The sequence below is a fragment of the Myotis nattereri genome (genome assembly GCF_964212035.1).
Source record: "Myotis nattereri genome assembly, chromosome: 18".
Lineage (NCBI taxonomy): Eukaryota > Metazoa > Chordata > Mammalia > Chiroptera > Vespertilionidae > Myotis > Myotis nattereri.
This window is the reverse complement of record NC_138093.1, coordinates 36,858,338-36,882,749: the sequence shown is the minus strand read 5'-3', so window position 1 is coordinate 36,882,749 and position 24,412 is coordinate 36,858,338. Positions and strand designations below refer to the sequence as shown.

At 53.3% G+C, this 24,412-nt stretch overlaps 1 protein-coding gene across 2 annotated transcripts; it reads right to left on the bottom strand.

Annotated features, from left to right (window-relative positions):
* Nucleotides 1-15,668: 15,668 nt before the first annotated feature.
* Nucleotides 15,669-23,777, bottom strand: TAGLN2 (transgelin 2). Of its 2 annotated transcripts, none has more exons than XM_081111929.1 (5): nt 23,685-23,777; nt 17,916-18,123; nt 17,308-17,482; nt 16,661-16,763; nt 15,669-16,412 (listed from the first exon to the last, which is right to left on the bottom strand). In XM_081111929.1, the coding sequence occupies exons 2-5, from the start codon at nt 18,093-18,095 to the stop codon at nt 16,271-16,273; spliced, it is 600 nt and encodes a 199-aa protein (XP_080968055.1). In that variant the 5' UTR covers nt 18,096-18,123; nt 23,685-23,777; the 3' UTR covers nt 15,669-16,270. The 2 variants fall into 2 exon arrangements, with proteins under 2 accessions (XP_080968055.1, XP_080968054.1); XM_081111928.1 differs by lacking the exon at nt 23,685-23,777 and adding an exon at nt 21,826-22,438.
* Nucleotides 23,778-24,412: the final 635 nt, after the last annotated feature.

Below are 24,412 nucleotides of genomic sequence, written 5' to 3'. Positions count from 1 at the left end.
ATGTGAGCTCAGCCCTGGCCGGTTTGGCTCAGTGGATAGAGCTTCTGCCGGTAGACTGAAGGGTCCCGGTTCAATTCTGGTCGAGAATTGCAGTCTCAGCTGCAGTCTTGACCCCCTGCCCGGGGCGCATGCAGGAGGCAACCAATCCGTTCCACTCCCTCTAAAAATCAATGGGAAAAAATATATATATCCTCAGGTGAGGATTAACAACAACAAAATGTGGACCTCAGACCTCCAGCTCAGAACCACCTGGGAGAGCTTATTAATAGACTATCATCAGTGATGGCGAACCTTTTGAGCTCAGCGTGTCAGCATTTTGAAAAACCCTAACTTAACTCTGGTGCTGTGTCGCATATAGAAATGTTTTGATATTTGCAACCATAGTAAAACAAAGACTTACATTTTTGATATTTATTTTATATATTTAAATGCCATTTAACAAAGAAAACTCAACCAAAAAAATGAGTTCACGTGTCAGAGGTGTCATAGGTTCGCCATCACTGGACTATCTGAATCGAAATCTGTGGAACGGGCTTTAGGGAGTCTGCCCTTTAACATTTCCCAGTTTGTATAGACTCTTCTGGAGTGGTTTTTGGGAGTTTTATGAGTTTACCAGTTTGGATGAGCCCCTCTGCCTCCCAACCTGCAGGGACAAAATGGAACTGACCCCCACAGCCTGCTGGCCACAACCCTCAGCAAAGTGTTCCTACTGGAGCCAGGACATTTTTCCCTCCCGTGCTGATTGGCTTGAACTCTTAGGCCAAAAAGAAGTGGTGACCGGGATTCTGTGAGCTGCTTCCTCACCCTGATGAGGAAGCAAACCTCACAGCTGACCTTTCTGAAGCTTACTTCAACTTGACTTTTCAAAGCCAATCACTGCATCCTTATCATTAGCTGCAGAGCCAGGGGCATTGAGGGCCCTTCACCAGCCCCAGGGGAATGGAGGAAGGGAGATATGGGGTCACCTTCAGCTGCTTTTAAAAGGACTTACTCCAACAGGCTTTACATTCCTTCCCTAGACTTCTCAGCCTTATCTCGTTGGGGAACCTTCAAAGGGACAAGATAGAGGGGGTTGGAGAACAGCAAGTGTTGGAGGAGGGATCAGAGGGAGGGGGAGGCAAAAGTAGCTACTCCACAGGGCGGAACCGAAAAGAGGGAGCACAGCCCTCAGGGCTTGGGGGTGAGGGAAGGGCTTTTCTGTTCCTGGCACCCTTCCCTTCCCAGCCTTGGCAGCATCACCCCCTTTTCTCTGCAGCCCAGAGAGGCAGGAAGAGGAAGCAACCAGCCTACCGCGGACTGGATGCTTCTCCTGAGTTTTCCACCGTCTTTTCACAGCCACATCTCTATGGGGTAGTTATTATCCCCACCGCCAAAAAGGTAAACTGAGGCCGAGGGAGATAGCTGTCTAAGCTAAAAGCTGGTGTTCTTTTCTCAACCCAGGCTGCGTCTCTGAAGGAGAGGTGTTGAGGCAGGAAGGAGGGGATGACAAAGTGCAGTGTAAGGAAATCACCTACCAGGGCTTTGTTTGCATTTATTTAAAGCTGTCCTTGCTTAAGCTTAGGCCTCTCGTGTGCATGAACCCCTTGCAAAGCTAATATGAGGGCTCTTAGCCATGTGTCTCCTTGGCCATGTATTTTTGTAAATTTGAAAAGGTAAGTTGGGGGTACATTTATTTTGGATTCAGTGAAACATGTTTGTGTGGTTCTCCATCACTCACATGTGTTGCGACATCACTGCCCGCTGTCCTGGGGTAGGAATGGCTGCCGGGGGCACTCCTCCTGCTCCACTTCATCTGATGTCAGGACACAAAAGTGCTGGCCACATTCCCCATGGAACATGTGCTCCAGCGCTCAACACCAAAAGTACTTGCAGAGTGAAGGAAAAACAAGATTGAAATAAGCAAAACCAGAAGCCAGTTTGTGAAAAAACAAAACAAAAAAACTCTAGCCCTCCATTGTGCCAAATCAGAAGTGGGGATTCTGTTCTAATAATGCTGGGTCATAACCGAAGTTCTCTCTGGCCAGGAAGAAGACCTGTAAATATATAATGATAAACATATTACACCTCTCAGCAGAGAAAACAATGCCTTTGAGGACCTAAACTTGTTGACTAGTTCTGTTTTTCCAACAGCATTCCTTTCATAGGTCGAGTATTTTAAACACTTGAGTATTTTAAACACTTAGAATATTTTTAAAACTTGAATTTTTCTATATATAATGAGATGATCTTTCCACTTAAAAACTATCCCAGCTTTGTGTATTAGTTTTTGCTGCTGTAACAAATCACACACATGTAGTAGCTTAAAACAACACAGATTTATTATCTTATGGTTCTGGAGGTGGACACAGGTCTCACTGGGATAAAGTGAGGTGTCAGTAGGTTTGCATTCCTTCCAGAGGCTCGAGAGTCAATCCTTTCACAGTCTAAAGCAGTGGTTCTCAACCTTCCTAATGCCTCGACCCTTTAATACAGTTCCTCATGTTGTGGTGACCCCCAATCATAAAATTATTTTCGTTGCTACTTCATAACTGTAATTTTGCTACTGTTATGAATCATAATGTAAATATCTGATATGCAGGATGTATTTTCATTGTTACAAATTGAACATAATTAAAGCATAGTGATTAATCACAAAAACAATATGTAATTATATGTGTGTTTTCCGATGGTCTTAGGCGACCCCTGTAAAAGGGTCGTTCGACCCCCAAAGGGGTCGCGACCCACAGGTTGAGAACCGCTGGTCTAAAGGCCTCGTATATTCCTTGACTCATGATCCCCTTCCTCCATTTTTATTTTATCATATATATACACACTGAGTAGCAGATTATTATGACCACCTGACGTTTGTAGGCAAAGTAGCTATAATTTTGAGCTGAAGTTGCTAGAGGGCCAGATCATAATAAATAGGGAAGCAGGTTGTTTACCATGACAGTAGAAATGGTTTTTTCCTGAAGATATGGGCAAACAACGCGATTTGGCAGCCTTTGAACATGGGACTTATATAACACTGAGTGGACAGATTTTTATGACCACCTGACGTTTTAGGCATATTAGCCATACACTGCATCATATGGGATATGGGAGCCGAAGGCCTGTTCGAACACCTTTGCTGTCTGCAGTTACCAAGATAAAACGTCTCCAATTCACACAGGAACACAAGGATTGGACAGTCGAGCATTGGAAAAAAGTCATGTGGTCCGATGAATCACACTTCCAGTTGCATCATGCAGATGGCAGAGTGAGAATTTGGTGAAAACAGCATGAAAGCATGCACCCCACATGCATGAGTACAACCCTTCAAGCTGGTGGGGGCAGTGTTATGGTTTGGGGCATGTTTTTCTGGCATGATTTGGGCCCTTTAATTCGTGTGGAACAACGTCTGAATAGCACAACATACCTAAGTATCGCTGCTGACCAAGTTCATCCTATCATGTTGATGGCGTATCCCAATGGAGACGGCTTCTTCCAACAAGACAATGCGCCATGCCACGGTGCTCGTATTGTGCAGGAGTGGTTTCAAGAGCATGAGGGAGACTTTACCTTGCTCAGGTGGCCCCCCCAATCACCAGATCTCACTCCAATTGAGCATTTGTGGGACGAAGTTAAAAGAGCCATCAGGCAGCTGGTTCCACAACCATCAAACCTCACAGAACTGGACAGTGCTATTCATCAGGCATGGTGTCCGATTCCTCGCATCACCTTTCAACATCTCGTGGAGTCAATGCCAGGAAGAATCGCCCCAGTATTGAAGGCAAACAGTGACCCAACGCAGTACTGATGGGGTGGCCATAATAATCTGGCCACTCGGTGTAAGTCCTCAGGATATAGTGTACAGACGCTGACTCTAGTTAACAATACTGGGATGTCATCTGAAAAGTGCCGAGAGTAACTGTGTATGGTGACAGATGTTAACTAGACTTATTGTGGTGATTACTTTGCGATATACATAAAAATATCAAATAATTGAGAAACTAAGATGGCGGCATAGATAAACACCGGGAAATAGTCGCCCCACACAACAATTGAAAATTAGCCCAAAGGACGGAGCAAACATCGTCCAAAACAACAGGAAGGCTGGCTGAGTGTAATTTCTACAACTAGAAGAAAAGAAAAGCACGCTCAGAGCCAGAGGAGCTGCGGAGGCTGAGTGCAGAGGTACGCTGCGGCTCGCGCGCGCGGAAAGGGGGTGGCACCTGAGGACGCGGCTGTCTTTTTGAATCACAAGCTCCCGACTGCTCTGAACTCCGGCTCCGGGAAGTCTCTGGGGACCCAGGTCTCATACGGGGAGAGGCTGCTCTCTCAGGCGGCAGCGGGCGAACTTGGGGGCAGATTTCCCTCGGAGGTGCTTGCAGCCATTGCTGGGACACTGAGACGCGCGACTCCGGGCGCGGAGAATCAGCCATTGCTTCTTTCTACGCCCTTTGACTCCCTGAGACCCCGCCCCACCCGGGGTGCGGCAGAGGCTTTTGCATGTGAATGCCCCAGAACTTTGCAACCTGATAATTACCTAACTGCAGCCGGGCCAGCCAGACCCGGAACTTCCAAGAGAAGGCCCAAGGCCCCGCAGCTTGCATTGCTTCACAGCTGAGCCTCTTCGTAGTTCCTGCTGTGTGGCCTCAGGCAGGGGCTGAATTAGCACCTCCTTAGATCCAGGAGCCACTGTACCCAGTGGTCAGAGGGGGACCATTCTCCCACTTCAGACACAGCTGCTTCCCACAGCCAATTGGCCTGGAGGTCAATTCCTCCCAGTGATCCTACAACAAGCGAGGCACCAAGAGTGCACCAAGAGTGTCCACCCCAGGTAACTGGGGAGGCTGAGCCACTGGGCCCTACAGGACACCTGGCGAGCAGGGATACTCTATCAACACAGGGAAGCAGCCAAAATGCGGAGACAAAGAAACAGGTCACAATTGGCAGAAACGGAGGAGGCCAGACGACTGGATATAGAGTTCAAGGCCACGTTTATAAGGTTTGTCAAGAATTTTATGGAAACCGCCGATAAATTTAATGAATCCCTCAAGGAGTATGGTGAGACCATGGAGGTCATGAAAAAGGACCAATTAGAAATTATGCATACACTGACTGAAATAAAGAATACTTTACAGAGCTCCAACAGCAGATAAGAGGATCCCAAGAATCAAGTCAAAGATTTGAAATGCAAAGAAACAAAAAATACCCAACTGAAAAAGAAAAAAGAAAAGAGATTCAAAAAATATGAAGCTAGTGTAAGGAACCTCTGGGACAACTTCAAGCGTACCAACATCAGAATTATAGGGGTACCAGAAGGAGAGAGAGGGCAAGATATTGAAAACCTTTTTGAAGAAATAATGACAGAAAACTTCCCCCACCTGGTGAAAGAAATGGACTTACAAGTCCAGGAAGCGCAGAGAACCCCAAACAAAAGGAATCCAAAGAGGACCACACCAAGACACATCATAATTAAAATGCCAAGAGCAAAAGATAAAGAGAGAATCTTAAAAGCAGCAAGAGAAAGACAGTCAGTTACCTACAAGGGAGTACCCATACGACTGTCAGCTGATTTCTCAACAGAAACCATGCAGGCCAGAAGAGAGTGGCAAGAAATATTCAAAGAGATGAATAGCAAGAACCTGCAACCAAGATTACTTTATCCAGCAAAGCTATCATTCAGAATGGAAGGTCAGATAAAGAGCTTCACGGATAAGAAAAAGCTAAAGGAGTTCATCACCACCAAACCAGCATTATATGAAATGCTGAAAGGTATTCTTTAAGAAGAGGAAGAAGAAAAAGGAACTCTTACCATTTGCCACAGCATGGATGGAACTGGAGAGCGGATAAATACCACAAGATCTCACTTATTTGTGGAATATAATGAACATAAACTGATGAACAAGGACTGATCCAGAGACGGAGAGGCATTAATTGGACTGTCGGGCCTTGGAGGGAAGGTAGGGGAGGGTGGGGGCAAGGGGGAAAGATCAACCAAAGGACTTATATGCAAGCATATAGGCCTAACCAATGGACACGGACAACGGGGGGGTGAGGGGGTGAGCGGGGAGAGGGGGGGTAGAGGGTACACATATGTAATATCTTAATCAATAAAAAATATTAAAAAAAATATATCAAATAATTATGCTGTACACCTGAAACTAATATGATATTGTTCATTATAATCTCAATTTAAAAAACAATGGATTTATTCCTGGCTGCTGTGGCTCTATTGGTTGAGCATCACCCTGGGCACCTTTCACCAGTTAAATTTCCAGTCAGGGCACATACCCAGGTTGAGGGTTCGATCCCCAGTCAGGCACGTGCAGGAGGTAGCAATAGATGTTTCTCTCTCACATTGATGTGTTTTTTTCTCTCTCCCTCTCCCTTCCTCTCTTTCTCTAAAATCAATTTTTAAAAATTATGGATTTATGAAACAAGTGATAAAAAATAAACCATGAAATCGGTAGAAATTATTTTTAAATTGAGAAGCACATTGTAAAAAAAAATTCAGATTCTATCAAAAGAGGCAAGAGGAATATACAAATTTTAAATATAATAAGCACGTGGATTGTTTGACAACCCAATTAACAAGGAGAAGGAAATAATATGAACACATAGGGAAAATATTAAATTTCTCCATTTGACATAAAAATTCGACATTGATGAATATTGCATAAAACTCATATTATTACACAAAAGTGAGGGAAATCTGGTTAATGAGTGTCACCAATTCAAAGAACATTTAAGACTAATTACTGAACAATGCCTTGAAATCCTACAACTCATATAAGAAAGAAATTTAGCACAGATGTTCCCAATTTGGCATCATAAAAACTGATATGATTTTACCAACCACAAGCTATAAAATGCAACATTCAAATGCATCATCATAATAAAGGTATTGATCCATCCGCACCAGAGGAAAGACTGAATTATCATTCTGTTCTTTCTAAATAAAGTAATATTTTAAAGCCATTGTCACTTGAAGAGACAAAGAATAAACAGCCAAAAAAGGTAAGGGTGAACTATTTGAGAGCAAATTCATACAACTCTATCTCTTCTAGATATTATGTCTATCGTATTTTCCAGGTTTTTAAATTTTTATAATTCGTTGTGATTTAGTACTCTAAATAAATGTTTACTCCTGTCATCAATTTAATATCAATGATTTTGTATTGTTTTTCTTAAATGGGGCTTCCAAAATTGGATAAATAAGTAAAAAAGCAGCCTGTCCCTTCTCAGCAAATCTTGGTTCAAAATTGTGAGGATGGGAGGGTGCCCATTCCTCCCCTCACTGCCTCTCCCAACTTCTCCCCTGAGCCCTTCCCTTCTTCCTCTCTACCTGATGGCATCTTTGGGGTCTTCCTTCTATACCAGTGGTTCTCAACCTTGGCTGCACATTAGAATCGCCTGGGAATCTTTTTAAAATCCTGATTTCTGGGCCTCATCCTCCGGAAAGTCTGTTTCTTTGTTACTCATGTTGTGACCCCACCCCATAACAAAGAAACAGACTTTCCGGAGGATGAGGCCCAGAAATCAGGATTTTAAAAAGATTCCCAGTCGATTCTAATGTGAAGCCACGGTTGAGAACCACTGTTCTATACCATCCCCGATCTCTCACTTCACTCTCATCTGCTCGGGCTCACTGCCCCACAGGTGAGAGCAATGGAGGAGGTTTAAGAAGCTGAAGGTGCCTGAGGAATAGCAGGTATCTAGATTATCAGCCCAATCCTAACCCCACCTCTGGCTGCGTGACTCTTCCTACTGGGTTGCCACTCCCAGAGACGCCTCAGAATGAACCATGGATTGCTGGTTAGGGGCCAGGAGCCTGGAGCCAGGAGCTCCGCGCCAGGAGAGGAGCTGGGAGCCGAGCCCAGCAACCCTGGGTTGGCCTGGGTCCCGCGCTCCTCCTCACCCCACTGGGCCGCGGAGCCTTCCTGGGGGCTGGTCAGGCAGGCCCCACTCTGCTGGCCGCCTGACGTGCTCCACACTCTGGCTGAGGCGGGAGGGGCTGGAATTTTGACTCTTTGATGAATAAGCACATTTAGACGGGATGAGTCTGGGAGACAAGACCCAGAGGAGCCATTTGGTTAAAATGAAAAGGCTGGACTCACTTGAGCATGTCTCCTGTGTGAGAAGAAAGACTGACTCCTGACTCTCCTCTCCCTCCCTCCCTCCCCCACTCCCTCCCTCCCTCCTTCCATCCTTCCCTCCCTCCCTCTTTTCCTCCCTCTCTCCCTTCCTCCCTCCTTCCTTCCCTCCCTCCCTCCCTTCTTCCCTCCCTCCTTGAATGCATTTAGGAACCTGCCCTACTGAACACAGGAATCAGAGATGCTGAGAGTGTAGTGGGATGCGGGTAGGAGGGCCACACATGTGGAATGAACAAAAGTGATGGGGCTGCCACACTGCTGCAGAAGAGTTTGTGTTGTGTACATGATTTTTTGTTGGTGATGGTTTATTTTGCTCATGTTTTTTCTGAACTCCATGCTACACACATCCTGGGAATTCTTCAGGACAGGGGCCCCCACCTCCTTCCTCTGGGCCTGCCTCCTTTGCCCTGTGCAGCTTCTGCTCCTATTTTAGGGGTACCAATGGCCTGTGACGAGAATTCTGGGATGCCCGCTCAGTTCTCAGAAAAGCGCGGATTCCCAGTGGTCGGCAAACTCATTAGTCAACAGAGCCAAATATCAACAGTACAACGATTGAAATTTCTTTTGAAGGCCAAATTTTTTAAACTGAAACTATATAGGTAGGTACATTGTTATTAACTTAATTAGGGTACTCCTGAGGCTTAGGAAGAGCCACACTCAAGGGGCCAAAGAGCCACATGTGGCTCGCGAGCCGCAGTTTGCCGACCACGGTTCTAGGCTGTTCACAGCCAGTAATTCCGTCTAGGACAGCCTACAAGCTCCCCCATGGGTGGCCTGCCTGGGCAACACAGTGAGGAAGGAAAGCAGGGGCTGATCCTGGAGCCAGACCAGCAGGGTTTGCGCCCTGGCTCCGCCGCGTACAGCTGAGAGACCTTGGGCAACCTGCCCACCCACTTGGGCCTTGTTTCCTTATCTGGGAGATGGGGTGAGAGCCCGAAAGAGAGGCTCTGTGAAGAGAAGACCGGGCTCAACAGTCAACTGACACGGTGCCTGCTGCTTTTCTCCCCTTTTCCTTCCTCCAGAGCCGAGGACATTGGGTGGGGGGTGGGCGTGGGGAAATGGCTTTGTCCTCAGTGCAGTCTAAACACAACAGGAATCAGACTGTAAATATTCAGTTGCAAGGGCGCGGGGAAGGTTACTTTTCTCCCCTCTTTTTCTGGAACACTTGAACTCTCAAACACCACCTTCACGTCCTTCTAAAATAAAGGAGGGCTTACCACACAAACATTTACATGCATAAATTATTTCACTCGAAGTATTTGCTGCCTTCCCTCTTTCTTCAAACCCTCTCTCATCCTTACAGCCTGAGAGACCAGGCACGGGGCAGAAGCAGGGAGAGAGTACGAGGAACGAAGAAATTCAGGACCAAGGAGAAAGATTGTGGGCACCAGGGAGACAGTAGGGGTGTGGGGAAGGGATAGGGGGGTGGGAGCAGAAGTGGGGACTACGGGAGGATGCCTGCAGCTGGAGACCCTGGATCCAGAGTGAAGAGGAAGGAAGGAGGAGAGGACACCGGCCAGAAGAGCAACATCGCCTGATAGAGGTGCCCTCCACCCAAGGAAAGAGGAACTGAATCTCCAGAGAAGGGACAGAGAGAGCCCCATGGCTGGTCACGTACACCCCCACCCTCCACCCCTCCCCCAACCTGGCCACATTCCCACTGGATAGATATCCCCCGGGCCAAGGAAAAAGACATTAAGGAATCTACAGGCCCCCCCCCCCCCCCCCGCTCCCTTCAAAACCTCATCCCCACCTCCGGCCCATCCCAGGTCCTCGGGCCAGCACTGCGGTGCCTGGACTCACCTCCACTTGGCTGACACCAGCTTCCCACCTACGCGTGAGACCAGCATGGGCCCTGGACTGGGTGTCAGATGCTGAGATAAGGCCAAGGAGAGGAAAACCGCCAACGCCAGGAAGTTACACGTTCCCCTGGCAACCCAGCTACAGTCACCAAACAGTGCAAGGTCAGGGGTAGGACAACCCCCATTCAGGGCCTCCGGCCAGGACCCTCCATTTTCATGTTGGAGAAACTTCTCTCCGGGCTCCTGAGACAGTGCCTGGGAAGTATGGGGGACAGGGTTTTAAATGCCACGTAAGGCACCACCCCCAGGCCTCCCTGGACTCTCGGCCTAGGACCACCGGAAGCTGCACGTCTAACCAGCACCCCAGGCGACTCCAGTGCCGGCGGAGGACATCACTTAGAGAGCAGCATACGTCTCATGAAGCTGGGACTCCTTGCGGCAGGGCTGGGGGAAGATATAGGACAGAAGGGGGCAGCCCCAGCACCCTGTGTCTGCTAAGGTCTACAGCCAGCCTCATGCCCAGGAGTGCTTGACTTTGGGTCTTTTCAATTCCCAGTTGAGTAGCCAGGAGTCCAGACACCTGGGTCCCAGTGTACACAGAACCAATTCCAAACCACAAACGTCAATGGAGTTCCTTCTGAGCCAAGCAGAGAGAAGAGGAAGGAATATGAAGAGACACAGGTATGCTTTCTTTTTCAAAAAAATACTTTTGTTGATTTCAGAAAGGAAGGGAGAAGGAGAGAGAGAGAGAGAAACATCAATGATGAGAATCATTGATTGGCTGCCTCCTGCACGCCCCCTATGTGCTCTGACCTGGAATCGAACGGTGACCTCCTGGTTCATAGGTCAAAGCTCAACCACTGAGCCACACTGGCCAGGCAAGGTATGCTTTCTACTCTCAAGAACCCTGGGACCTGCACATCACTTACAGTCTCTAGGTTTCGGTTTCTTCCTTCTCTCCAAAGAGTATGCAAATACTGACACCTCCCCAAGAAGTGATGAGGCCCCCTGGAATTACGTGCCCTGAAAGAAACACTCTCAGAATTGTCCTGGTGGTTGCGGTGGCTTTTATTGCTGGAGGGAGAAGTTGGGTTGTCAGGGGGCTCCAAAAGGTCAGGGAGCCTTGAGGACAGAAACCCTAAATTGCAGGATCCAGGGGCTGGCCTTGGGCTCCCTCCATTCGTTCCTTTCCTAAGCGGCCAGATCTTCAATTGCCTTAAAGGGGCGGCTCCTGCAAAACTGAACTTCCTGCACCTCTTCCCAGGCTTGACCTCTCCCTTCCTCACGGTGGCCCGGCCTCCACCCACAGAAAAACTCCAGTTCATGCTGGCTGCAGACCAAACCCTTCCCCAAGGCCAGCCCCCTCACAGGGGAGCCCTCTGATAGGAAGAACAATTAGCTTGGACTTGCTTTGTCGTAGGTTTAAATCCCAGGTCAGCACTACCTGGGTTCTACAAGTTACTTTTGCTCCCTTAGTCTCAGTTTTCTTGTCTGTAAAATGGGAGAGGATAATACCGGTGTGGCAAAAGTAGGTTTACAGTTATGCATACTCGAAACACAGTTTACTTATTAATTATTGCATTATTTTCCATATAGACAACTGTAAACCTACTCTTGCCCCCACTTTAGCCCCACTCTGTAATTTGTGGTGAACTCAAGCCCCTTCTCCTGGATTTCCCGTCCCAGCAACAGACAACACAATTTGCTTAGTTGCTGAAACCCGTAGCCTGTCTTTCTAGACCCTTCTCCCCCATCTTCACGCTCCACAGCCAAGCCGAGAGCACTACACAATTTTGAAATCCATCCCCCTGGCCCTCCCCTTAACCCAGGCCACTCCCACTCCAGCCTGGCTGCTGCAGTAACCCCCTGGAGCCTGCATGCCTCATCGTCCTCCCCACCACTAGACTGTTCTCTGCCCTGCAGCCTGAGGAAACCTTCTAAATAGAGCACAGCTCTTATCTCTTCATCCCCCTTCATTTTAATCCTCCCGTGGCTCCCCATGCCCGAATGAAGTGTCCAAAATTATTCATTTGACTTTGAGGTTCCTTGGATGATCCGGCCCTGCTCCCCTTTTCCATTACATTCCTCAGCACCTTACACCTGTAAACACAGACATTCTGCAGCCCAGTGCTGCCCAAGCTCACCCCCAGCCCGTGCACATGCGCACACAGCCTGGGACACTCCTCACCACCATTGGCCTCTCCTTCATTTTGGCTTCTAATTGTCCTTAAATCCTCAGCTCAGACATCGGCCTCCTCCAGAAATCTTCCAGCCATCGCTCCTGTGTGAAGTTCTCAGTACCTGACTCTCGTCACACCACATATCACGTTATATGACAACTGGCTCTTTGCTTTTCCAGCTCCTCCCAGGAGGCAGAGACTGTATGTGTCTTGTTTACTGCTCTCTCCCCCAGCACCCAGCCGAGGTCTTGCCCTGCATAGGTGCTCAAGAAATATTTTTTGAAACAATGAAGGAAGAAATATAGCTAAAGCTCCTAGCACATTGACTAGCACAAAAGTGGTAATGCGTAGCATCAGCACGTCATGGTTCATTCCCACACTGAGCACATCTCTCCAATGGAAACACAATTCAAAAGTCAGGTCCTGCCAGCAGGGGGTGAAATGGTGTGACAGCCCAGGTGTGGAGATGTTTGTATGACCCTCCCTTCCCCCTGCCCAGTGATGTTGATTGATCTGTCCCTACCCAACCCCTGGCCCTCACCCGGACTCAGGCCTCTGTGCCCACCCCCACTGCAGGCAGGAAAGGAATGTCCCCTCACCCTCTCCTGACACTTGGTCTCTAACCACAGCCAGTGACTGCTCCTGGTTCTGGAGGAGTCCCTCTAACCTGCAGCACCATTGCCCAGGGCAGGTTGGGAAAAGGGCCCCTGAGAGGTGCCCTCAACTTGCCGTCCCACCACCAGCAGCCTCCCCTCTGGAGATGGCCCAGGACTGGAAGGTCGGGGGCTGGTCCTTAGGGAAGAGCCCCATTTGCATTCCTCCAGAGATGCCTATCACTGGCCTTCTGGGTTATGAGAACTGCTATCTGCCTTTCATCCCCACAGGGCTGGGCAATTTGAGCAAAAAGCATATAAGAATCTTCACACACCCCCTAAGGCCTGACAGAGTAGAACCCCAGAAACGGTTGAATGGATGAATACGTGAATTAAGAAATGGGTGTGTACGAGCATTCCCAGGCAGAACTTTCCATTTTCCACCTTAAAAAGATGGGATTTGTCCTCTTATTAAAGCTCCTCCTCCTGACCCTTAAGAGATTCCAGAGGCTAGGAACCTTCAGAGTCAAGAGGATAATTTTTCTTTGTCTAATCTCGTTTCTCCAGAGGTAACTTCAGTGCATTTTCTTTTCAGCGACCTCCCTCCAGTAGCCACTGGGACTGAAATGTATTTCTTTGTGAGGAGACAATTACTAATTTACCCTTTAGCCTTCTCAGCAACAAATTTGATCCCCGGGGCCTTTATTGTTCCCGCCCTGGGGCCCAGCCCTTTCCCTGTTCCACTGCTCCTCCGGCTGTTTGCCAAGCTCTCAAAGGCCTCCTGGGCTGTAGAGGTGGCTGTGGAGGTAGGAATGGGACATACTGTTCTCCCCGGAGCCACGTGCAAACACACAGATGCTTACACACCCACCACAGGACACACACCTCCCTGCACCCACAATCCCCAGTCCTCGGTGAACACATGCTCACAGGCAGCTCCCATTCACCGCCCTAGACTCTTCTCCTCACCTGAGCCCTAGTCCCGGGGATTCTCACACCTGGACACAGGCTCACAGGTGCAGGAACAAACCGCACAGACAGACCTGCCGGGAGCCAAACTGGGTGGAGCTGCCGAAGCCCTCCCTCGTCCTCCCCCTCCAACTCTCCTTTCGCTTGGCCACAAAGGGCCGGGCCCACTTTCTCTCCACCTCCACAGTGATTTTCCACTTCCAGGCTGAAGGCAAGGAGTCAATGAGCCAAAGTCGGCTCCTCTCTCTTCCTCCCGCCCTCCTCCCTCCGACTCCAAATCCTCAATGCACCTTGCATGTGCCCAGAGCAACACCCCACTCTCCATCCCCTTCCCAGCCTCCCCTCCTCTGGCTGAAGGGAGCACTGGCTTCTGGGGTTCTTACCTTTTGGAAATGAGCATGGGGCAGCACTGGAAGATGACAGACAGGAGGGCTGCTGGGACCCTATCCTGGCAGAGCAGTGTGTCACCAGCCCAGGGGACTCAGGCACAGAGCAGTGTGTGATACTCATTCAACACCTTTTGTCACCCTCATCCCTCGAAGCCCCTCTTCTTGCTGAGCCTAGAACGGCACAGATTTGGCCAGGTTGACCGGGCTCAGATCCCTGTCCCCCCACTTCAGGTGTCCTTGGGCAAATGTCTTGCCCTAAGACCCAGTGTGCTCATCTGGAAACATAAGGAGGAAATACAGTAACATCCACCTCCTATTGTCAGAATCCACTGGTAGAAGACTGGTTCTCTCTCGCCTCTGTACCATGCTGTGTCTCATGAACTTGTGAGGCAGGTGGCCAATAATTCAGCTATAACTGAATCAGGGAAGGGTGCAAATAGGTTGCTTTTTTAGTATCAATATCCGTGAACCCAATGCTTTTTCTGTAATGACATCACTCTCCTTCAGTGGCATTTCACAAAACCTTCCCTGAATGGGAGATAAAGGGGGTGGAGGGAGGGCCAACCCCTGGGAACCTGCGCCTATCTTATCTTTGCCGTGGCCCAAGGAGAAGATATTTGCAGTCAGCAAGCAAATCCCATCTTCCTGCTGGTGTCAGATCAGGCTGGCACTGGGCTGGCCACGTCTGCACAGCCCTGGCAAGGGCTTGGCACATAGTAGGTGCTTCTTGGCAGAGGGAGCCACAGTGGGGCAGGGGAATGGTGGGAGAAAGGCACAATGCGGAGAGGGGGGCTTCCCCTCCTAAGGAAACAGATCCGTGGAAGTAGAAAGGGGGGGGGAAGAGACAATGCAGACCAGGCCCCTGAGCTGGCTGATTGGGGTGGCACCTGATGTGGGAGGCTGGCCCAGGGTCTCTCAACACAGGGTCTGACGGGAAGGCCATGGAGTAGAAACACCAGGGGTTAGAAACTCAGGGTGCAACATTCATGCCCGGGGAAGGGCTAGGAGCTCCGAACAGCCTGACCCCAAACCTTACCATCTTGGTCCACGGCTCCGCGTCTAGAAGGGAAGCTTGCTGCCAGTCTCGCCCAGCATGCAGCTCACAAGTTCATGGGATCGACCAACAAGGCTTCCTCCTTCCAGCTACCACCACCAACTCCCTGCTCACCAGCTCACCAGTGCTTCACCATGGAAACCCTGCCTGGGGCCTCAAGCTAGTCTGGCCACCTGGCCCCAGGCCTACAAGTGGCCTCCCCCTTAGACTTGCCAGTACCCAGGGCTGTACCAGCCACCAGCCCCACCCTCCTGCAGTGCCTGAGAAGTTGCTGGCTGGCAGGACTGCCCAATTCCTTGGGTATGTCAAGGCCCCGCTCTGTGGACACTGCCCACATACCCTGCATGATGGCTCCCAGCCCAAGAGGAGATGAGAGGGCCTGTCCCTTCTCAACCCCAACCTCCCTCATCTAAACCGAAAGGAAAAGATGAAAGAAATCAAAGATGAGGGTGAGGACTGCAAACTTTCACTCAAAACCTCCCCATATTCTTCAGTCTTGCGCTTCCCCCCACAGTCCCTCTCCAACAGTGGGCTCAGTGGCCCCAGACACAGCCAGCCAGAGTCCATCCAAAAAAAGGGAGATTCTTTATTCAAAATCAGCACTCGGATTCTTCAAGCCCCAGCCCAGAGGGGGCAGCCCTCCCTCCCCTCTCCCCTCACCCCACCCCTGAGCCAAAGCGAGGGGAATGGAAAATGAGAAGCCAAGAGGGCCTCTGCCAGGGCAGGCTGCCTCCAGTGTGTGGTGAGCCCAGTCCAGCTGCCACCGACCCCTCCCTATAAATTAAGTCTCTGCAGCCACAGCTGTGCGGAGGCATATTTGTGGAAGGAAGGCCCAAAGGCAGCGTTGCTGACCCCAGCCGTGGAATGGATTGAGAGATCAGGGGAGGAGAGGTATGAAGGAGGAGGAAGACGCCCTAAATTTTGGTCCCGGGGGAAAAGAGGAGGCCAGTTGGTCCAGTTTCCGTGTGTTTGGAGAAGGGAATGCATTAGTAAGCACAGGGGGAGAGGCCGCCATTGGGCACCCCCAGAGGAGATGCGCCAGGCCCTCCCCCTGGCAGAGAGGAGCCTGAGGGCTCCAGGGGCTCTTGGGAATGTCACTGCTAAAATATATATTCATATATATTAACCATCCAAGGAGGGGCAGGAGCGGGGCGGGGAGCGGATCAGAGGATCTGGCGTGGCATCCCATAGCCGGTCATGCCCGCCTGAGAGGCCCCACGGTTGGTGCCCATCTGTAACCCAATCACGTTCTTGCCCTCTTGCAGCTGGTTGTCTGAGAAGTTCCGGGGGTTCTCCTTGGACTTCCTGGGTGGAGAAGGAGGGTTGGTTAGGAGGAGGTTGAGGCTGCCCCAGTCATGTCCTCCCTTTGCCAGCTCTGCCCTTGAGCCTTGAGCTCTCTGAAGCCACCTCCTCACTCTCCAATGGGAGTCCCGGGCGGAGGATGAAGTAAATGAAGGTGGAAGTACTTTGTAAACGGCCAGCTGCGAGAATGGGACAGGAATGGGCAGGGTGACCACACCTGCCCAGGCCTGGGCAGCCCCAGCCATACTCACTTAGGAAACCAGTTGGGATCCCCAGAGAAAAGGCCATCATCCCGGGCTACTGCCAGCCCACCCAGGTTCATCAGCGTCCGCTGCACGCAGGCCATGTTCTTTCCTGGGAAGGAGAAGGGGGTGTTGGCCTCAGCAGAGCTGGGGTCCTGGATGCCAGGGTTCCACCTCTATCCCTAAGTCAGCAGGCCCAGCTTCCAAATTCTTTTCCTCTTCACCCCACCTTTTCCCATCCCAGCCCCCAACATGGTCAGCTCCCCATAAGACGCACACACGTGCGAGGGCACACACATGCGAGGGCAAACACGTGCAAGGACAGACACGTGCGAGTGCATACACGTGTGAGCGCGCACACGTGCGAGCACATGCATGTGCAAGCTCATACACGTGCGAGGGCACACACGTGCAAGCTCATACACGTGTGAGGGCATGCATGTGCAAGCACACACGTGCAAGCGCATACATGTGCTAGGGCACACATGTGTGAGGGCACACACGTGCGAGCACATACACGTGCGAGCTCACACACGCCTACGCCACCACACCCCTCTTTGTCCTCAGAGTGCCAGAAACCTGCCCCTTCCCCCTGGTCCAGACGGCCCAGCCCGGTCTCTGGTCCCCTGGGTGACAGCGCTGCGGCCCTGGCCCACCTTCCCAGAGGTCCACCGTCTGGAAGATGTCGGTGGTGTTGATGCCGTAGCGCTCGGCTGCTTGCAGGAACTGAGAGATCTGCTCCATCTGCTTGAAGGCCATGGTGGAGGCCTGGATCTTCTTCACTGGGCCCTGCCCCTCTGGGTACAGCCCGTTAATGAGCTCACACAGCACCTGGGGAGGGGCGGCAGGTGTGCAGAGGTGAGGTCACGCCCACTGAAGATCAGAACGCTCCACCCTCAGGCCAGAGACAGTGACCCACAGGTCTCTCTCCCTCTGAACACACCTGTCAGCCTCGGCTCCTGCCAGGCCAGGCCTCTGAGGCCAGAGTGAAAACCTCGATATTTTAATATCAACGGTTCTTTCCTTTGAGTACCTGGTGTCATCTAGGGCCTCCACGGCAGCGGCCCATACACACACACACACACACACACACACACACACACACCCCTTCACTCAGCGCGAGGGAGGGAAGCGTGCACCCTCTCCAGGCTCAGGAAGAAGTCGGGTCGGGTAAGCCCTCCTTCAGGTGAAACAATCGCAGTCCCCAGACCCGGCCCTGCTCTCCCCCTCCCAGCACCTCCGGTCCGAGGGGCCCAGGTCTCACCGTGCCATCCTTGAGCCAGTTCTGGAAGTTCTCCCGCCCGGGCTGGGGCCGGCCCACGTCCTTGCGGCACTGGGTGGTGATCCACTGGATCAGGATCTGCTCCAGGTCTGCATCGTACTGTTTCTCAATCTTCTGCTGCACCTCGCGGCTCAGGCCGTAGGCGGGTCCCCTGTTGGCCATTCTGAAGGGTGGTGGTGGCTGTGGGGAGCTGGGAAGGGGACACACCCAAGCCTTCGGTCAGCACTCTGCAGGCTGTGGGGGGGGTGGGGGGGCGGCTCTGCCTGCAAGGACACACATCATACCCCCATGGAGGCCCCCAGAGGTGAGAACAGCTGCCAAATGAGGGAACCCTCATCTTGAGCCCTGAACATGGGCTAGGACAGCACTGCTCAGAACCCTGGCCACACAGGACACCTTGGGTTCCCACCCCCGTGACATGCAGTCTGTTTATCATTAAGGCTTCCACTGAGTTTCATTTAAACAGCTCCATTATTGCCCTGGCCAGCTTGGCTCAGTGGATAGGGCGTCAGCCTGTAGACCAAAGGGTCGCGGGTTTGATTCCGGTCAAGGGCACATGCCTGGGTTGCGAGCTCGATCCCCAGTAGGGGACATGCAGGAGGCAGCCAATCAATGACTCTCTCTCATCATTGATGTTTCTCTCTCCCTCTCCCTTCCTCTCTGAAATCAATAAAAATATATTTTCTAAAAAAATAAAAATAAATGAATGGCTCCACTACTAAAATGAAATGTAAAGCCCACTGGGATAGGATAAGGGATAAATAAGGTCAAGATAGGGAGGTTAGCCCCTGGTTTGGGGTGGTGACTTTTAACAAAGGCAAACTGGCCCTGACTGGTTTGGCTCAGTGGATAGAGCATCGGCCTGCGGACTGAAGGGTCCCAGGTTCGATTCCTGGTCAAGGGCATGTACCTTGGTTGCGGGCACATCCCCAGTAGGGAGTGTGCAGGAAGCAGCTGAATCAATGTTTCTCTCTCATCGATGTTTCTAACTCTCTATCCCTCTCCTTCTCCCTTCCTCTCTGTAAAAAATCAATAAAAATATATTTAAAAAAACAAAGGCAAACTGATCATTCTAACCCCAACCCTGCTTTTTCAGCCCTGGGAAGGAGAAGGATTTGGGGAAGGAGGAAGAATAGAGAGTAGCTTGGGAAGCCTAACTGAGCACCCACTCTTTGTGCTAGAAACTGTAGCAGATAGAAGTCGCTTCTCCTGAAGTTGCCCACGGTACCACCAAGGGACACAGTGAACACATATTAAAGGGCAAGGGTTGAACACGACAAATACCAGACTACACGGTCAGACCACATGTTGTAGGAATTCAGAAAAGTGTCTGGGCAGGAGGAGCTTGGAGGGCTTCCTGGAAGAGGCAGGTCTGAGTACACCCTTCACAGATTTCAGCAGGCAAAAGGAACTCCCCACGAGAAGCCAGGCAACGAAAACAAATTTGAGCCCTGGCCCATTGCTCAGTGGTTAGAGCAGTAGACCTCGGACCAAAGGATCTCAGGTTCGATCCCCAGCCAGGTCAAGGACACATACCTTGGTTGCAGGTTCCCCAGCCCCCATCAGGGTGTGGGCAAGAGGCAACCAATGGATGTGTCTCTCTAGCACTGACGTTTCTCTCTCCCCCTCCTCCCTCCCTTCCACTCTCTCTAGAAACTAATGAACAAATTCTCCTCGGGTGAGGATTAAAAAAAAAAATTCTACAAGGCAAAATAATGGTGCCCCCACAGATGTCTATGTCCTAACTGCCACAACCTGTGAACGTTGCCTCACACGGTAAAAATCGATTTTGCAGGTGTGACTGAGTTAAGAATCTTGAGATAAGGAGAGGACCCTGCACCATCCAGGTGGGCTCAGGGCACTCGAAACAAGGGTCCTCATGAGCAAAAGAGGGAGGCAGCTGAGCCAGAGTGCGGACAGTGAGAAGGAAGCAGAGGTGGGACTGTGGCAAGGCCAGGAGCCAAACAATGCAGGTGACCTCGAAAGGGTGGAAAGGTAAAGCAATGGGCTCTCTCCCCTAGACCCCCCATGAGGAATGCGGCCCTGCCCACACCTGATGTCAGCCAGGGAGGCCTTGGGTGGGACCGTTAGAACTGTACGAGAGTAAATGGATCTTGCTTGAAGTCACTAAGTTTGTAGTAATTTGTTTCATCAGGGAACGAGTACAGGAGCCTGGATGGTATTTTTAGAGAAAACGGGGAAAGTGGGAGGAACGGAGAGCTACGCAGGAACTTCGTCTGAGGTTGGGAAGAACTGGGTGGTTTCCTGATCTGTGGCCTGAGTTGGCAGCACCTTGCTCTGTGTGGGCAGTGTGTTCCCATACCTCCTCACTGCCTGGGCCCCACACCCAGGGGCCCCGGCGGCAATGCCACCGATGCCAGGACCCCGTCCCCTCCCTGGGTGGGCAACTTGCTGTGTGAAACAGAGCTAGCTGTCTGGGTGCTCAGAAGAGGGGGTCCCCAGGATAGGCACCTGTGCTCCAGGAGAGGAGAAGGAGCCACTCCTCCTGCCCACATCTGGCTCCAGGCCAGGGCAGATTTCAGGGATGAAGTCATCTGGCTCCCTCCCTCCCATGCACCCCACGTTGAACAATCCGTGAACAATCCGCCACCCCCTCAGTGGGCCTGAAGGCTCGGCCTCGGGACACGTCATCAGGCCGCAGGGGCCGCAGCTGCCCCAGCCCTCTCACACCTCTCAGCCCCATGGTCCTGTCTCAGGCCAGTCCCCTCCCCCACTCCCACATGGCTGCTCCTTATCCAGCTGCACATTTCCGGCAGAGATCCTCCCCATAAATCAGTTATTTTTAAACCTCATTCAGAGCAACCCACGCCACCCCACTTCCCCCGGCCTGAACGCTGGGCCAGATGAATGTCAGTCTGGGCCTTGACCCCACACAACCAGCCACACTCACGCACTCAGCTGGGGGAGGGCAGGCAGTCGAGTGGCCGAGGCCTGTAGAGAGGAGACTAGATTTCCCCCAGGCCAGACCCAACTGCTCAGCCACCACTCAGTCGAGACCTGTGACCCCTGTCACACAGGGGCACGGCTGGACGCTTGGGAGGAAGGGAGGGGGCTGGAGGCTATTGTTCTTTCCCAGCCCAATGTCCAGACCTCTCTTCTGGGGGCAGCTTCACTATTACCACTTGGGTCACTCAAGGCTGTGTCTCCATGGGCCCACGTGGCCTCAAGCCCAGGGGTCACAGTGGCCCAGAGAGAAAAAGCACAGAAGAATGATCAACCCACACCCCAGAGTTAGGAGAAGAGAGCAGGCCCAGAGCCTGACCCTTCCAGTGGCCCCCATGGGCAGACAGACAGCCTTGCAGACCCACTTCTGGACACGGGGTGGACTGAGGGCCCCTCCCCCACCTCGGCGCCTGGACACAGCTGGCAGGGTCACAGCCTCCAGCTGCCGTGTCCAGGCTCCACTCCGGGCCACTGCCCTAGAGCCCTGAGGTGCCAGTCACAGGGCAGAGCTCCAGGAAGGGGCAGACCCAGCCGGGCCAGCCTGTGACAGCTGGCTCTCCTCCCCACCCCACCCCACCCCAGCAGGCGAGGGCTGATGGGCTGTGGCTGCTGGGGCACGAGTGGCCCACCCTAGTGACACCCACAGGACCTACTGCTGCCCTCCCTCAAAGGAAGGGAAGGCAGCCAGTTGCCTGCTGGGCTGCGGAGAAGCTGTGGGGGAGATGCCCAAGGGCCCAAGCACAGGACCCAATGGAAAGACAGCAGCTGAACGACTTGGGGGGGTGGTGGCTGTGAGAAACCTAAACTGGAGATCTGCCTACATCTGTGGGAACAGCCCTGCACCCCCACAGAGAAGGGCACGCTGGTTGGGAAAGGAGCAGCGGCCACAGGCCCTCAGCCCTGCCCAGACCCTGGGCTGGAAGCTTACCTCACCTCCCAGGCCAATGCCAAGGAAAAGGCGGATGCGGCGTGGGGGTGGGGAGACGCAGGGTTCCTGGAGGTTTCACTGGAGACAAAGGGACTCTCCATTCATTGTGCAGATAACCCCGGGGAACTTCCCAGCTCAGAACTGGGACAAAGAGTATTCTAAAGGGCAGAGTGGGAGTCCCTGTCCCCAATGCCAAGTGCCACACGGGACAGGCAGAAGCAAGGACGGTGGAGAACCCAGGACTGGGGTAAGCCCCTCACCAAGAGCCAGCCAGCAAAAGCGAAAACAAGCCATACAAACAGGAAGCCGCAAGGCCTGCGGGAGGAGGGGTGAGGTGGGGATGTTGCCATAGCTTCTGTGTACCAAACAGGCACGGGTCAGGGTGGGGGCACTCAGCACGGGGGAGTGGTGACAGGCTCCGAGCGGGCAGAGGTGGGTCCTTGGGAAAGGGGCCGCCTCCCAGCACTTCTGGGGAGCAGCAGGTGCAAGACGCGCCTGCAGGAGGCCGCGTGGAGGTGCAGAGCGCACCTGGAGGACAAGGAAGTTCTGCGTTTGGGGCAGAGAAGTAACTCAAGAAAATGGTTCCGGAGAGGCCGCCGTGCCACCTGGGAACAGAGCTGGACTCTGAGCTAAAGCCCCACACCTGACACTCCTGTGGGCAGGAGGGAGGGGAGAAGGGATCAGGGGCCAATCCCCGGGGCAGCCAGGCAGTGGGAATGAAGAGGGGCTGCAGTCCGACTACTTCTCGGTTCCGGAGCGCGAGGGCCCCGCCAGGCCCACCCCACCGTGGGCTCCCCTGCAGTTTTAGGTCATCCGCGAGGACCAGGGGGAGGAAGGGGAGGGGGCTGAGCCAGGCGGGGGCCCTCCGTCTGGTGCCCTGGGGTTAGAGGGAGAACTAGGGAGCCCCCCGAGTCCCCTCCTGCACGGCCTCCGCCGCGGCTCCCCCCCACCCACCCCCGCTGCCTCCTGGAAGCCCCCCGATACCAAGTCCCCCCAGGACTCCCCCCGGCCGGGGCGCCGGGGGCCTGCAGGGCGGGAAGGCTGCCGGCCGCTTCCGGCCCTCGGGTCCGGCCCCCTCCTGGCCACACCCTGGGCCGTAGCGACCGCGGTGAGTCACGCCGCCGGCGCTGGGGTGACGCAGCGGTCTGGGCAGCCCGCCGGCCGCCTGCCCGCAGCCGCCGCCCGCTTTCTAAGCAGCGGGGTGAGGGCCTCGGCTCACGTTGGGGCGGGAAGCGGCCACCCCTCCCGCCACCGCCTCGCGCTGGCCGGGCACCGGGCGGGCGCGGTCAGGGCTGCAGCCTCCCAGTGCCTGCGCTAGGGGGCTCCCCCGAAGGAGATGCGGCTGCAATCCCGCCGGGACCCGGGGGGCAGAGGCCATCGTGGGGCCGCGGGAGCGCAAGCCCGTGACCCCGAACCCCCAGGAGGCACAGACGGGCCGTCCCGGGGCGCAGAGAGCGGGCAGCGCCGCACGTGTCCGGGAACCAGGAAGTGCGGGGCGCCGAGCTGCCCAGGGACCCCGGGCGCGCCGTCGCTGGGCCGACTAGCCAACCCAGACGCCCCCCTTCCGCACCCGAGGGGACCCGAGCTGCAGCTGCGCGCGGGGTGCAGACCCCGAGTCCCTGCTCAGGGCCGATGCCCGTCTGTGCACCGCAACAGGCCTGACCTCATGGCCCAGCAATGCCGCCAGGGCTGGGGCAGACCCTGACGGCGCGGGGCGACGCGGCCATCGGACCTGGCCTCCCAGCCTCTGCTCGGTCCCCAACCTCAGTGCAGCTGGTCGCCGACGGAGCTTCTCGCTTCCTAGAGAGCCCCCCCTTCCCCGCCCCCCGACACACACGCCATTAAAAAACCCTCCTTACCGTCGGGCGGGCAGGAGAGCGCGCACTGCGGACGGGGCTGCAGGGCGAATGGATCGCAGCGGCTGGGCTGGGGGTTTTCAGCGGCTCCCGCCTGGGACGGGGCGGACCGGGGGCGGGGCGAGGACTGGGAGGGTTTAAAGGCGCCGTAGCGGGAGCCTTGACCGAGGTTAGAAGGGAAGGGCTGTGGATGGGACCTTGGTTACAGGATCTGGGGGTCAGGGCCTCCTAGGGCAGCGGCAGTGGCCTTCACCCAGGACCACCTCTACCCCAACCCTAGAGCCAGGGGAGGCGTGCCCCAGTGGGGACTTTCAAGACTTCGGCCAGTTTATGTGGGGAAAATCCTCTTGGTTTGAAAAGGGTGGTTAGGTCCTGACCTAACCGGTTTGGCTCAGTGGACAGAGCGTCAGCCTGCGGACTGAAGGGTCCCAGGTTGGATCCCAGTCAAGGGCACATGTCCGGGTTGTGGGCTGGATTCCCCAGTTGGGGGCATGCAGGAGGCTGCCGATCAGTGATTCTCTCTCATCATTGATGTTTCTACCTCTCTCTTCCTCTCTGAAATCAATAAAGAATAAAAAGGGTGGTTAGGGCCTGGCTGGCATGGCTCAGTGGTTGAGCCCATGAACCAGGAAGTCACGGTTGGATTCCCAATCAGGGCACATGCCCAGGTTGCAGGCTCGATCCCCAGTGTGGGATGTGCAGGAGGCAGCTGATCAATGATTCTCTCTCAT